The sequence below is a fragment of the Squalius cephalus genome, assembly GCF_949319135.1.
Source record: "Squalius cephalus genome assembly, chromosome: 23".
Taxonomy (NCBI): Eukaryota; Metazoa; Chordata; class Actinopteri; order Cypriniformes; family Leuciscidae; genus Squalius; species Squalius cephalus.
Window position 1 is genome coordinate 11,446,088 of NC_137144.1, and position 16,778 is coordinate 11,462,865.

Below are 16,778 nucleotides of genomic sequence, written 5' to 3' on the forward strand. Positions count from 1 at the left end.
TGTAGTTACGGCATCTACCAGCATTTTCAAGTGTTTTCCGAAAAGTTTCTCATCCATAGTACCGAAACATCGGAAAATGCTAAAATCAGTTGAAACGTAATAAAAGCTCATTACGGGGTTGAGGGATAGGGTTGTGGGTAGGGTTAGGGCAGTGGTTCTCAAACTTTTTTGGTCACGCCCCCCTTTAAACCTTTTTAAAAAATGGCTTCTTGTAGCTTCACCCATTAGGCCCAAATTACATTTGCTTCTCCTCGTTGGACGTCTACGTCATACATCATGGCGCATCAAATTTGAATATGTGCTTATTCAGATTTCCCAAATGAGATTTGAGGAATACAATGCCAAAGGAAGATTTCCAGTACATTCTTCCAGTTTTTTATTTTTGTGAATCGTAGATGAAAGAAAGGGGGTTTGGAATGACATGAGGGTTGACAGAATTTCATTTTTTGGCCAATCTTAATAGCGGGCTGCACATCAGTATAATAAAGCACAAGTAATCTTTTTGTTTAGGCTTGATTGCTTGAGGGATTATTGACGCTTCAGACTGTCTTCCCAGATTAGACTTCTGGCTCCGGTTCCTTCGCTCTCTTACATAAGCATACATACTAATTAGACCTGATTGGACTTTTAAAGGTTTGAGCCAAGAAACTGCATAATCTGTCATACAAAAAGAACAAAAATTCAGGTCTTAGTCGATTGACAGTATTACATATGATTTATAGCCTTGCATAAGAGCCTTTCACAACATGTCTTGAGGTGCATTACGCTCAGGATGAATGAATTGACAGGCCACGGTGGTTCCATGAAAATAGATTAGATCAGATTTCGTACTTGGATCTTACCCAAGGGCACTGGAGAGTGCATTTGCAAGTCAGCAACCGGTATGGAGTGTATTAAAAGCGTATTAGCAGGTTTTCAAGGGCTAAGCTGTGTTTCCGGCTAATCCATAAAACTGGATGCAAAGACTTCCTTCAAAACTGCTACTTTTTTATGACATGCTCTTTTTTATGACATTAATATACTTCCAGAAAAAATAGAAGACATAAATCAGAGTTAGCATCAATGGGACAAAAGCTAAGACTAGATCAAAACTCTACAAAAAATAAAATGGCACAAATTGTCCCCCTTTTGGTGGAAATCTCATAAATTTCCTTGAGAAACAACAAGATGTGCCATCGCTGCTGCCAGTGAAGCTTTTTGCATTAATTTACAGCTTTCTGAGATTCCAAACAGTTTTTGTAACTATAGTTCATTAAAAGAGGAGAAGCCCTCACACATGATGAGAGACATGAGTCTGGTTTGGCAATGCTTCATGAGCTCGATTTGACAAAATATAGCCAGACTGAGAAAAATGAGGTCAGGACTCCCAAGTGGGAACTCGATTTGGCTCGGTTAATGCATCAAATTCACACTTTTTCTGTATTTTCTTCTTCCACCAGCCCTTATCAATACTGTCAAGAGCAGATCACACATTTTGGTTATCATCAACTTAATCGTCTTGGTACGAGGAACGAATACAACCCAAAGAGAAAGCTGCCAGTATCTACACATCTTTATTTAAAAGAGAATTCATGCTAATATATTTCCTGACAATATTTAAGAAGCTGATTTTTAAGGTATATTCACCCAAAAATGTCATTACATTACCCTAATGTCATTCCAAAACTGTATCAAAGGAACCAGTGTTGTTGCGTTTCTTTCTTCTGTTGAACACAAAAGATAGAATGTCAGTAACCAAACAGTTTCTGGTCCCCACTTACTTCCATAGTATATATATTTTTTTTTTATATATATATATATGCAATGGAAGTCAAAGTGGACCAAAAATTGTTTGGTTACCAACATTCTTCGAAATATCTTCTTTTGTGTTCAACCACGCCCTGCTTGCCAAAATGGATTTTTCTATTACAAAAACGCATCTCTTCGCTTCAGAAGGACTTTATTAACCCCCTGAAGCCGTATGGATTACTTTTATGATGGATGGATGGATGTGCTTTTTGGAGTTCAAAAACTCAGGATCTATCCACTCCCATTATAAAGCTTGGAAGTAGCCAGGATATTTTTTAATATAACTCTTTATTGTGTGTATTGATTGTGTTTGGCTGAAAGAACAAAGTCATATGCACCTAGGATGGCTTGAGGGTGAGTAAATTAAAGGATCATTTTCATTTTTGAGTGAACTAACCCTTTAAATGACGTAGCAGTCGGATGTCTTGCGTCACATGAGAGTTGCCGGTGCAAATGCAACAGGGAATTGGCTCTAGAGGACAATTTAGTTCTTTAGTTCTTTGGAAGCATCTGCCAAATGCATAAATGTAACTTAAGATATTCTTCAGAAAATGTGAAGAATATCTTGAAGCACCAACCTGTTAACTCTCTCACAGCCAGCAGAAGTGAAACGAGGCTGGGAAAGGTGGAGTGGAGAGATCAGGAATAAGTGATCTGACCCAGATCAACACCCCCGGGGGTCGACCCTGCGTATCTGTCTGTCTGTCTATAACAAATGAGAGCGTGTAAGAAGCTCACAAAAGCCAGTCAGAGAAATCACAAATATTTGGCCTACAAGACATTCCATTAATAATAATTAAATCAGCATACGGCTGGCAGCACACCGGCCACAACAAAACACACTCTCAAAGGAACCGTTCCCCCGACGTGAACTTTTGGCAGTTGCGCAAATTGGCGTAACAGAGAGTCAAAATTATGAAATGTTTTAAGTGAAGCATGTCTCCTCTGCCACATCTGGCATGATCATATTTGTAACACAGATAGGGGGAAAGAAAATTAAACACAGCTTTGCCAAGCTCAGTTGAATTTTTAGTTCAAAGAAATGTTCAAATGACAGTTCTTCCTGCATTCAACAAACAAGAGAACTTTTCCCATGGAATAGGAACATGATTCCAAACAGACATGATGCTGCAAGACCCACTCTGACAAAGCAAAAACAAAAACAAAAACTTTAACAACTGATATATAATCGAATTGTTCGTTTTTGGCATTCTAGTATTCTCCGAGGAAAAGACTGCCGTTCTTAAACTGATCGAAATTGATTGCATTAAAACAGTCAGAAACATGATGGAGATTTTTTGGTCTGGACCGATTAATCTGTTCAAAGATGTATTAAAAAATGTCATTTATTCTTACAATGGCTTATAAATACAACTTTTCTGTGATGAGCATGTTCTTAATTTCTGAACTAAAATTTGTTTTTATTTTATTAAATACAAATTTCATACAAATAAATACAAAAATGTCAGGGTGTTACAACGATCCTGATGTCTTAATGAAGAAAAAAAAGCCATTCAAGAATTTGCTGGAAAGAAAGACTTAAGTAATATGGCATATCATTTGTTTATTATTTCTTAGAACTTGTGTCTGCCAATCAAAGTCATGTGGTGCAACCGACAAGCAGAAATATGCAGGAAAATTAAATAATCAGGAAGTGACCTCAGCTGACCCAGCTGTGCCAAGGTCAATTAGTCTCAGAAAAAGTCAAATAATTAGACTTTTTTTAATGTCAAAGTTAGTTCAGGATGTAAAATGTCATGTGGTGTGACTCCCCAAAATTGTAATGAATTAATAAATTGCGTGAAATGTTTTAATTTTTTTATTTATAGATTTTTTTATCATTAGTGATGGTTGCTTGACATACTAAAGGCTGATTACTTAGAACAGACGGGTTCACAAATATGACAGTAGTCCAATTACATACTGTCTAATATTTCATATTTATTGTCCTTTTGTGTTTATACAGTGTTTTTGGTTTTGTTGAATCCCAGTGATTTCATGTTTTCTTTTCCATTGGTTTGGCTCTCACGTCTGTTATTCATTCCCGATTAATACATTTTTTATCGTTATTGTCACATTGACAATCAAACAACAATAGATCTGCTAAGAGCACGATTGGATCTGTTCTTCAGAAACGTCTCCCAAGATTTTCAAGAATGATTTAGCAGAATTCTTCCACAAGTAACCCTATTGTCTTAAGTTGACCAGTGCCGTATCAATAAACCGCAGTAGGTTGGCGACTGATCACATCCCAACTTTTCTTCTGTTCCAGAAGTAGCAGAGAGCCAAACAAGCTCTTGTTTTCTGCAAATGAGGCATATAAGTGCAGTTTTATACAGTGATCTGAAGATACAACTGCTGTACTTCTATCAAACTGTAACCTGAAGCATTTACACTCCATTCATTTTTGCAGAGTATGTGTTTCCTGGGACTCAAACCCACGACCTTGGCGTTGCTAGCACCATATTGTACCAGTTCAGCTCTTCGAAATTCTTTGATTTGAACTAATTAGCCCTGAATGCCTCGACGCCTTGCCGTGATTATTTGTTTTGAAATGAATCGTATTAATGTTGGCTTGAGTTTTATCTCTTTCTGTTCTGTTGCGGAAAGGCCATTACAAGTTCAGGGAATGGGGCTATTTTTGAAATTTGGAAAGCATCATGTGTCTGCCATATGCTGTTTTCATGAATTTATGAATCAAAACATTAGTGGGACAAATAAGAATGTCTGCGATAAAGTATCCGTTTGTTCTTTGGAGAAGCGTTCAGTTTTTCTGCTTGCTCATTCCGTCATGTAAATAGCGAATCCGCCATGGCGCGAGAGCAACTGACTTTTAAAGGGAATGGGAGATGAGACTCTGATTGGTTTATTTCACGTTACGCCCAAAACACACCCATTACTCATTAAGAGAATAGGAACAACCCTTTTAGACCATGCGCCGGGAGCGCTGACCATTTTTCCTGTCGTTAAACTAGCAAAAGTGGATTAGGACTCACCCTAAGTGCACTTGCGCCGTGCGCTTTAGACCATGCGCTTAGATCGTTAAAATAGGGCCCTTCATGTTGAATTTGATAAACGTATATGCTATCCACAAACGATTACATTTAATAACTCTAAAAATGTCAAGTGGTGTAACCATCAAGTAAAAAGTAAAATATTTTCCTTTCATTTCTTATTGTGTACACAACTTCTCCAAAAATAATTTTAAATATTAGGGATGTCAAGCGATTAAAAAATTTAATCGAATTAATTACATGATGTGGTGATTAATCGCTAATCAAATTTGGCTGAGAAATGACCCCCAAAAGATCATTTAAAGTCATTATTGTGTTAAATGAGAAAAGCATCAAATAGATATTACGAAAAGCTTTAGAACGAAATATTTGATTTAATTGAACATAGAATTTATTACACATCAACTTTTAGGCTACAACAGCCATGATGTTTTTCAGAAGCTGCGTATGATATATTGACAGACAAAAACTCTTCAAAACCAATATTCTTCAAAATATCTTTTATGATATTCTTTTATGTTCCGCGAAAGAAAGAAGGTCATATAGGTTTGAAACGACACAAGGGTGAGTAAATATAAGTTATTAAGTTACAGTTGTGAGGAAAAAGTCAGAATTGTGAGATAAAAAGGCGCAATTACTTTTTTGTTCTGTGACAGAAAACAAGCTTCCATATACAAGAGTAAGCCAAACTACTCAAAAAGGTTTTCTTTTTTTTATGTCCCCAAATAGTTTGGAAGTAAAAAAAAACAAAAAAACATGCATAGCAACTCCATGACAATACACTACCAAAAAACAGAAACAGAAAAAATTTGAAATATTATTACAATTTAAAAGAACTGTTTTCTATTTGAATATTATTTTAAAAAGTAATTTATTCCTGTGATCAAAGCTGAATTTTCAGCATCATTACTCCAGTCTTCAGTGTCACATGATCCTTCAGAAATCATTCTAATATGATGATTTGATGCTCAAGAAACATTTATGATTATTATCGATGTTGTGCATCTTAATATTTGTGTTGAAACAGTAATGCTTTTGTTTTTTCAGGATTCTTTGATGAATAAAAAGTTCAAAAGAACAGTTATTTGAAACAGATCCTTTGTAACATTAAAATGTCTTTAATGTCAGCTTTTGATCAATTGAATGCATTCTTGCTGAATAAAAGTAGAATTTTTTTTATTAATGGCCCCAAACTTTTGAACAGTAGTGTAACAATGGATTATGTATTGTCTTCAGAAATAAGACTTACATTAGCACTTCATTATTGTGCTCATCTTTCATCTGTCGGCTGCAACTGTGTACGATCATTGCTCAATATTACATGCTTTCAGAATAATTCAATTTTTAAGGAGGGTAAATTAGCTTTTTTTTTCAGTTCTGTTGATGATCTGCACAATTCGTACCCAACTATAGGGTGAGTCATTACACATCGCACATGCTTTTGGTTAGAAAACAAGTGTCAACTACAGGACATGCTGAGAGTTCTGAGGTTCAGGGCAGGTCTGGGAAAATCTTGAGACCAGCTACTCAAACCGGATTACAAAAATGCCAAGAAAAAGTCTGGGAGAAGTTTTATCATCTCTTTCTACACACTTTTGATCAATTTAGTGCCTTATTTAGCAATTTAGCACCCTTGCTAATAAAAAGAAAAGAAGAAAAAAAAAAGTAAAATCTTACTGACCCCATGTGCGTGCATGCAGAACCTGATTTCACCAAGGGGAACAACATTCCAATCAACCAATCAGATTTGATTTTCCCTCTTATTTTAGAGAGATAAGATATGGGTAGGGTTAGATTTAGGGGTTAGGACTACATTTTCAGACAGGAATGTTGTTCCAGGATCAACAAGAACGGGTCTAACTCGGCAAAATCAGGAAGTGCACAGTGCATTTGGAAGGTGGCTTGGTTAATTTTGTATCTGTTCTAGCAAAAAAATTAACAACAGGACATTGTGTTCAGTGAAGGTTTGGGAAAGTCCCCGTCACTAAGCAATTATTTGGTAAAGTTTCTCAACATCCCATGGATCTCCATCGCTCCAGCTTTCATCCACCCACACAAACCAGTCCTGATGTTTTGGCTGCACTTTCAAGACATTAAATAATGCTTATTAAAAGGACGCTAATTAATTGTTGATTCTGCATACTTTGTCAGGGGAAACAATTTTCCGAAGTTCGCATGTGTACCACACTTGACAGATTGTTCCATGGACAAAAGCAATAAAACACTTTCAGAATGAATCCAGCCACTTCCCGCATACCCAAAGTACTGGAAGTTTAAAAAAAAAAAAAAATCCCATTTATTTGTCCATAAGAGGATTGTTTACTAACAGTAACTTATAAACCTTTAAAGACAAACCTTCCGTGAGCTCAGAGGTTATCAATATGCTTCTGTTCAAGCCATCAGCGTTACTTCAACTTCATTTTTTAAAATTGATCAAATCAATTCCTGGTGCAGAACTACATTACCCATGATTCCTGAAGAGAAATATCAACCAATCAGGAACTGCAAGAAAAGAAAAATAAGATATCTACAGATACCCACTCCCATAAAACACAGCAAATGTCTCTCAATCTCACTACACTCTCAAACTACTATATTTTAATGTGGATATTTTTTCATAAACTTAAAATATACTGCTTCTATACATTGAACTTTAAATCAATGGTTTATATTTTCCATTTTTATTTTATTAGTTAATTCGAAATGCAGCAAACCCAGTTCATGCCCGCATTAAACAATGATAAAATGCTTATTATTACATCTGCATAATACAAATTATTATTATTATAAATAATTATTTCTTCATGCGCTTATGGGGGGAAAAATAAAAGTGGGCGTGCACTCGCTCTATTAATGGTTGTGAATGGAAATAAAGTGATTTCATGGAGTCTTTACAGTGTTGATAAAATGACCAAACACTCATTGCGCTTTTCAAAAGAAGTTTGACTTCCTTGGCAAACATTTACCATGGTAACCGTTCAAAAAGTTATTAGGTTACAAGTTATTAGGTATTGTTACTACTGTAAAATCAATAACTGGATTACGATTTCATAACATTTCTGCCATTTTAATTTGCTGATTACTAAAACCAAGTTACTGAAGTAAGAACTGCAGTAAATTACGGTTATCATGTTACTTTTGTAAATTTGAGTGGCTCTACATGCAGCAACATCAGTATGTTGACAAAATAATCAATCACTGAGTGTTTAAAATCAATTTTAACTTACTCATCTTCATACTTGCGTTATAACTAAATGAACTCGTGGAGGACTACAATCAAACCTTCGGAGTTATTCACGCGCCTTACGCTGTTCAATGAACCTGTCATGTTATCATATAGACTACGCATGACGCTCGCACGCGCTTTACGTTGCTGTGACGTCTCATGCGTCACGCGCTGAATATGTCTGCGGAAGGAGCGGGACTCACCCGTGCATTAAAGTGTCGGCGCAGAAGAGTGGAGAAAGCCGGAGGAGGTTCAGCCGCGGGATCCTCTGGAGCAGAAGCGCGTCTCTGAGCTCTCCATCCCCGCGTCAGAGCTCAGCCCAACCAGCCCGAACCAGTTAACCTCTCCCTGACCACAACTTCACCACACCACTTTCAGTCCACATCTACAAACGCTTGAGGATGCAGAAATAATATATTATTACGTAATAATAAAGCAATGGCCTCAAAATGTACCAAAAGTGTATGAATGTCGCTGCACGTGATAACAGCACATCAGATAAGTGGGATTTATAGTAAATAGCACAAACAAATTGTATATATTCATGATACAAAACACTAATATCCTCAGATTATGAAGCTCTGGGTTTAGTAGTGAAATCAAACAATTTTAATGGAAAATACATATTTTAATATCCCTTATTAACCCCAAAATACACTTTTTAAAAAAACAAAAAACAAAACAACTAGATTGTTTATGTGGTTCAGATAACATAATATTTTGAGTTTCTGTTGATTAAACCAATCTCCTTAATTGTATTAACTCAATGTTTTAATTTCAATGAACTTAAAATTAAGGCAACCTTACTTTTTAAAGTTTTTTTATTTTGAGTGTGGCAAACTATAACAAGTCACTTCATATAAAGTGTCGTGTTAAATTGAAAATTAGTAATAAAATGAGCTATCTACAGCCCCCACAATCAGGTTACAAGAAATAGAGGTTATTTGTAGCTAAAAATATAAGATGTTGGAAAGGTTTTTCCATAATATCTAACCGAGATACAGATAAAATTTCCTCTTCCTCTCATAATTAAGCAGTAGAAATTTATGTCGTTTCTTTAAAAAGAATTGGATAAGCATCAGCGGAGTCTTTTGGGAGATTTGGGAGTGTTGCTTGGTGTCTTAAATGATGAAATGATCGTTTTTTAATCAGTTTTCAACGCAAGGTCAAATCCCATATTAAAAGATAATGTAATACAGTAAATGCATGAGAAATCAATCACTCATGTAGGTCATCGTCGTACCACGTAATTTGCGTTCTGCTAAGAAGACCCTGCAAATAAAAGAAACCTGTAAATTCACATCAGGCATGAGTCCACACACAAAAACATGAGCTCACTTGAATGATCATTACACAGAACTTGAACCCATGGAGTCAAAAACATAAAACACGCCTCTGGGGAACATTAGGGTCATAAAAAGTCTGAACTTGTCTCCTGTTTGCTGTGCGCGTGCCAGACTGCTCCACGTCTTGCACTTAGTTATCAGATCAATAAGTGTTGAATTATTTTCTTGGAGACTGACCACTTTCATGTTTTGGCTTGGAAAAATAGTTACTCTGCATTAGATAAAACCTATAAACAAAAAATTCAGAGTGGACATGTAGGTCAAGCCAACAAAGATACAGTTCAGTACATGTCGTCTTTTCGTGGTTTACTTCTGTTATATAGAACTGGGACTTGAACTCTGTAACATTTTAAAAAATGTGTTGTATTAGAAATAATTCTATAAAAGGATACAGCAGAGTTTCAGAAATATGTTCTGGTCAAGCTCAAACACATAAACTTTATTAATTATAATTTGATTGTTTTCATTAAATAATAATAATAATCCAGGATGCATCAAAGGGTGGAAATATTGAAATTAACAGAATTATTAGCAATGATAGAAATAAAGACAATAACAAAATTCCTAACATGATGTAACATGATTTAAAAAAAAAAAGGATTCCTATAAGAATGGAATGTTACAGGATGGAAATAAAGAAGTTAACACGATTATTAACATATAATTCCCAACAGGATGGAATGTAACAGGATGAAAAAAAAAAAAAAAAAAAAGATTCCTATCAGGATGGAATGTTACAGGATGGAAATAAAAAGTTCAAATGATTTTTAGCAGGATGGAAAGCAACAGGATGGAAATAAAGAAATGAACAGAATTCCCAACAGTCTGCAAACAAAACACATTCCTATCAGGATGGAATGTTACAGGATGGATTAACAAAATGGATTCAAAATGATCTTTTGAAATGTTGTTGTTATCATACCAATTATACAATTTACTCAAACAAGTTGGAAGGTTTTTGAGTAAAACAAAATAATTCTACAATACTATGTACCATAAATCAATTGTGAATACTTACTGATGTAAGTGCTGTTGTTTTACAAATAAAAAATGATGTCACAGCCTGGAGTATGATGTTCCTAAGGACCCAGCTTTTGTTATTTAACCCTTTCATGCATGAATTATGATAACCTCAATCAGGATTTTTTTTCCCTATGTGTTTTTATTGCTCTTGGGCATGAAAAACAAGATTTGAAATGTTTTGGGGTTTTTTCACATATTTTTATAAAATCATGTGAAAACTATAAAATGTATAAAAAAAATATATAAATGCAAAATATTCCAAAGGCAATTTAACTTCATACAAGTTGAACTTTGTGTATCTTTGATATCAGAACATGAGGACGTGATTCCATTAGAGATCTACACAGCCTGTCAAGGTACAGCTGTGGAAACCCAACTCAGATGCTCTCTCCAGAGTACCAGAGTATCAATTTACCCTTATTAGCAGATAATTCTGATTATGTTCAAGATGGACACATTTCTATCACAGCCCTCCTCTGAGAAAACCAAGCATCAGGCTTTTCATTCTCATCTGAAATGAGCAGTGTTGGGGGTAACGCATTACAAGTAACATGCATAACGCAATCAGATTACTTTTTTGATGTTCCGAGTAAAGTAATGTGTTACAAGTAACGTGCATTACGTAATCAGATCTTTTAATGGTACGAGTAATGTTTACAAGTAACATGCATAATGCAATCAGATTAGCCTACTTTTTTGATGTCACGAGTAAAGTAATGTGTTACAAGTAACATGCATTACGTGATCAGATTACTGTTTGATCTAACAAAGTAATTCATTACAAGTAACATGCATTACGTAATCAGATTACTTTTTGATCTAACAAAGTAATTCATTACAAGTAATATGCATTACGTAATCAGATTACTTTTTGATGTTACGAGTAAAGTAACGCATTACAAGTAACATGCATTACTCGTTAGATCAAAAAATAATCTGTTTACGTAATGCATGTTACTTGTAATGCATTACTTAACTTGTTAGATCAAAAAGTAATCTGATTATGTAAAGTAATGCATTACAAGCAACATGCATTACGTAAACAGATTACTTTTTGATGTTACAAGTAATGCATTAAAAGTAACATGCATTACTTAATCAGATTACTTTTTGATGTTACAAGTAATGCATTAAAAGTAACGTGCATTACGTAATCAGATTACTTTTTGATGTTACAAGTAATGCATTAAAAGTAATGTGCATTACTTAATCAGATTACTTTTTGATGTTACAAGTAATGCATTAAAAGTAATGTGCATTACTTAATCAGATTACTTTTTGATGTTACAAGTAATGCATTAAAAGTAATGTGCATTACGTAAACAGATTACTTTTTGATGTTACAAGTAATGCATTAAAAGTAACATGCATTACTTAATCAGATTACTTTTTGATGTTACAAGTAATGCATTAAAAGTAACGTCCATTACTTAATCAGATTACTTTTTGATGTTACAAGTAATGCATTAAAAGTAATGTGCATTACTTAATCAGATTACTTTTTGACGTTACACGTAAAGTAATGCATTAAAAGTAACGTGCATTATGTAATCAGATTACTTTTTGATGTAATGAGTCAAGTAATGCATTGTCACATACATTATGTAATCACATTACTTTTTTGATGTTGATGCAAATTACATTCTAAGAACACAAATATATTTATATGCAGTAAAAAAAAAGTTACTGCAGATTAAGTATTTTCAAAAAGTAATAGTATGAATTGTAGCTGAAATATAGTCTCCTAGGATAGAAGGAATGGGTGGATATTCCGGAGAAACTTGGCATTTCTCATTTCATTCCATTGGCCATCTTGGTGTGAAGGGGGGAAAGAATCGACACACAACAGCTTGCCACTTGTTGGCAATGTATAGGAAGATGCACTTGTGTCCACTGTAGAGACTGATGTGCAACTGTCATCAAACCCATGCAAATGCCAGAAAATGCTTTTTGAATAGCAATATGCATGAAAGGGTTTAAGAATAATTGGAATAACAAAGTGGAAAGTGATGTTGAGCACATTGGGGAAAGGATAACTAATTAGTATTAAAAAAGAAAGCAACAATTAGAGAAAAGAAAAGAGGATTTTTTTTTTCCATCCAGAGACGTGGTAAAAATGGCAACTTTGTGCAAATCGAAGTGTAATGATTTACAATTCACCCCACATCCTCCACTGACAATGGCATTTGTATTATGATAAAAGAAAACTAATATGATTTCATCATTATTAAAAAACTGTGAGTTTGACATTTTATCCAATATATAAAGACTAATATGACATGAAAACTGCCTAGTGGGAACTATCCCATGTATAAATAGAGGTTATCGGCACCCCAGAGAGAGGCAACCAAATCTGTGTTTTCGCCGATTGTCGACAGTCCTGGAGGTCCGACCCTCAGTATGGGTTCTGAAAGGCCTCCAGACCCTTAAATTCTGGGGTATTTCATCCATCTTCTGGAATGAGGGAGAAGCCAACTAGGCCCTATTAGAGAAAAGGGAGTCCAAGTTCTGACAAGGCCAATACAGAATGGTAGCGAAGAAGGAGGGAAGCTAAAAAAAACACCAGACACAAACCGAAAAAAGAGTGGGAGGATGAGAACAATCGGAAATCGGAGGAAAAAGAAAGCGATAGATTCCTTAAGAGAGACGGATGGATGGCGTACAGAAGACGGGTAATAGGAGACTTTGAGACTAAAAGAAAACAAAAGGAAATAGAGAGATGTTTTTATCAGCGTTAATACGAGCTGTTTCTGCACGCGATCCAAAATACACCATTGCGTTATAGTGTGCGTGGGAAAACTCAACAAAAGGTTTTTTTATTGTCCTCGCCCCTGCCCCAAAGAGACAAATAATCTGACGAAAACCCTCAACAGTGGGAAAGGATGAGTGAGAAACTTGCAAGTGAGTCGTGTACCTTGCCATGACAACGGCCTTAAAATTCAAGACTTTTACAATCTGGGATATTCCATCCGGAATGGGGGAGAGGTTGACTTAGTCCCATTACAGACGAGGGAGTCAGAGTAGGAGTTTTTGGGGGGTCTCCAGAGAGAATATGGTGATCTAACAAACCAAAACATTTTCACACACTATGGTGTTCTGGTCAACTGAAGCAAATCACATAAATATAAAATAAACATAGCAACCAAGATCATCGCCGCTTGCTTCTAATCACTCCCACTCATTAGCTTGCAATTATTAAACCACAATGCATGTGATGACTGTTCAGTGGCGAAACACGAATCAACACCGACACTTAATTTGCAATAATGTTTGTGCTTAATGGCTTTGCTTGGAACGGATCTGTTTTGAATACTGTGCAGTAAATGGGCTGTTGTCAGGAACTAAACTTGTGTGCCAAGCTTGTCCTCATGATTTACCAGAAAACGTAATAATTATTTGATGCATTTGTTTAGTGTAATGCAAAATATCTAAACTTGAAATTCAACTTTGTTTCTACCTAAATTTTGCCTTAATTGAAATTAATTTTTATTTTATTTTAAGAAACCCGGTTCAACCTTGTTATAAATATGACTTTATTGAATATTTTGCAACCCCAAAATAATTAGAATGTAACAGAGTTGACACAAAACATGTTTTAAAAGAGAAATATATTACCATTTAAAAAAAAATATATATATATATATAATTACAAGGAACACAGAATTTACAGTCTATGAATTCCAAACTTTCTGTCACAGGGTTGAAATAATGACTTTAACGTTAATAATAATAAATATCTACTGATACTCGGTAAGACTATTACCACATATTTATAATTTGGGGTAATTTTAAAATCGGCTATTGAATTTTTTTTTTTTTTTATTAAAACTTTTTTTTAAAAAAAAGTTCAATCAAATGAGTGATTGCTTCCAGCTTCATTCATCCCACTGAAAATGCATAGGCAACTCGGTACTTGTGTGGTGCTCTAGGTCAATCCGGTATTTTATGGAAAATTTGCATACTGTCCCGTTTACTTACTGGACGCTGAAATAATAGTAGACAGTATGAAATTCCACAGGTGAAATCCACTCATTTCAATAGGAATCCACATGATCGGGAGTTTTGAATGAGGGCAAACAAGTTTTGATACAGATTTTGCTCGTGTTCAAGTGGGTTGCATTCATTCTTCACGATTCGTTGACCAACAGAAATCCGCTTGGTTTGACTGTGTGAGCTTTGCTTCACACTACCGTTCTTACAACCGAAATTGTGCTGAAATTTCACTAAAGTCATCTGGCAGACTGAGGTAAAGCTGCTGTTATTGGTTACTCAGGACACTGTATGTGGAAACAACGCTCATTTATTCATTTTGAACAAATCCTTCATACATACATATATATATATGTATGAAAAAGTACATATTTCATATACTACGTTAACACAGTTCACCGTCGTCATATTACTGTGTATTAGTAAACTGCCCTACAAAAGCTCCACAAAACTTTCAGTAGTTTTTTTTTTCTCTGTACAATAAAGCTGTTTGAAACTAAAAATATTTAGACTAACCATTCTGAACACAAATTGATTATTGATGAATGAAGACGGGGCGGACCTCAAAACATACCCCAGTCTTTCACCAATACAAACACACACATACACACCAAAAAACATCACAAAAGGATAGCAAAACGGAAAGATTTTGGATTATGAAATATGAACTGAAGCTTTTTTACATAGCTGCTGATTCATAATATATATGATAGTCAAAGTCTACAAAGTGTGATGCTGAAATGACACGTGGGTAGTTTAAGTGACCGCTTTAAGCCCAGTAACTCAACCGTCTGCTTGAATCTTTAGTTAACCATGCTTGTTCCTTGCATATGAGGTACTTCAGATAGACCGAAGAGGAAAAGCCTTCTGTTCTTTTCTGTTTAGTTCAGTGCCAGATTGGATGAGCTGGAGATGAAGCCAGCATTGTTTATATGTTACTAAGCACACTGCGACTGTTATTGGTGGGAAACGGCCAGTAGTTTCCAAACCAGCTGATGCATTACAACAAATTGCATTTGTTTTACTTGGATTTAGTCAATAATTGTTGAATGACAGCGGTGGTTTCGGTTGAGAACTTGAGCTTGAGTGGCCACGCTTCTTGGTTTCGCCCTCTCCTTGACGCTCTAGCCGAATATCATTGTTTATGAACATATGTGAGAAGGTTTTTCAAGTGCCTGGCATCTGGATCTGAACCACCTCTCCGTTCTCGGCTTGCTGAAGCTGAATGGCCTCCTTTACGTCCATCTCCGCCTGCAGACCTGGAGTCAGAGCTTCAGCCTGAGGACAAAAAACAGTCAATGAGTTTTAAAGTGTTAAACAGTGTTGTGCTAGTAGAAACATGAAATGCAACTGGAAAAATAATGATTGTTTTAAACTGGTTTCCTGAACGTTCTATTGGAAAACAGACAGTCCTACCTGTTACAACAGGTTATGTAACGCTACATATACACACACACATATATATATATATATATATATATATATATATATATATATATATAAACAAAAAATTAGCTTTTTTGGCAACAAACACTTAAGATGGGTTTGGTTCATACAGGGATAAAAAAGTACCCCATGTGTAAAATGAAATACTCTGCTGTATCTTTAATGCTGTGGGCCTAATTTTCTGTCAGAGGTCCTAGACATCTTGTTCAGATACATGGCATCATGGATTCGATCAAATACCAACAGACAAAAAAGTTAAACCTGACAACCTGTGCTAGAAATCTTATGACAGGCCATGTTTGGATCTTCCAACAGGACAGTGATCCAAAAACAAACATCAAAATCAAAACAAAAATGGGTCACTGAGCACAAAACCAAGCATCTGCAATGGCCATCTGAGTCCCCAGACCTGAACCCTATAGAAAATGAGTGGGCTGAACTGAAGAGAAGCACCAACATGGATCTGGGAATCTGAAGGATCTGGAGAGATGCTGTATGGAGGAATGGTCTCTGATCTCTTGTCAGGTGTTCTCCAAACTCATCAGACATTATAGGAGAAGACTCAGAGCTGTACCCTAACCTAATCTTGGAAAAAGGAGGTTAATAAAAAGTATTTAATAAAAGGGGGCAAACCATTGTTCCCAATGTGTTTTTGGAGAAAAACATTTATTTCATAATGTGATTTCCCCCCACTTTCAATTCTTTTACTTCAATGAAAGGTTAGATTAATGCATTTAAAAAAAAATATACACTCACCTAAAGGATTATTAGGAACACCATACTAATACTGTGTTTGACCCCCTTTCGCCTTCAGAACTGCCTTAATTCTACGTGGCATTGATTCAACAAGGTGCTGAAAGCATTCTTTAGAAATGTTGGCCCATATTGATAGGATAGCATCTTGCAGTTGATGGAGATTTGTGGGATGCACATCCAGGGCACGAA

General features: G+C 35.5%; 2 protein-coding genes across 4 annotated transcripts in view; both read right to left on the reverse strand.

Moving 5' to 3' along the window:
• The window catches only part of znf469 (zinc finger protein 469), a 310,850-nt gene extending 302,483 nt beyond the window's left edge, over positions 1–8,367 (reverse strand). For both annotated transcript variants that reach the window (XM_079859986.1, XM_079859984.1), the window contains exon 1: positions 8,232–8,367. The gene's annotated coding sequence lies outside the window, so the exon portion shown is untranslated. The remainder of the gene's footprint in view (positions 1–8,231) is intronic.
• Positions 8,368–14,239: 5,872 nt separating this feature from the next.
• banp (BTG3 associated nuclear protein) overlaps positions 14,240–16,778 on the reverse strand; it is a 47,713-nt gene continuing 45,174 nt past the window's right edge. For both annotated transcript variants that reach the window (XM_079860007.1, XM_079860006.1), the window contains exon 13: positions 14,240–15,665. In XM_079860007.1, the coding sequence (XP_079716133.1) occupies positions 15,555–15,665 (111 nt within the window). In that variant the 3' untranslated portion in view covers positions 14,240–15,554. The remainder of the gene's footprint in view (positions 15,666–16,778) is intronic.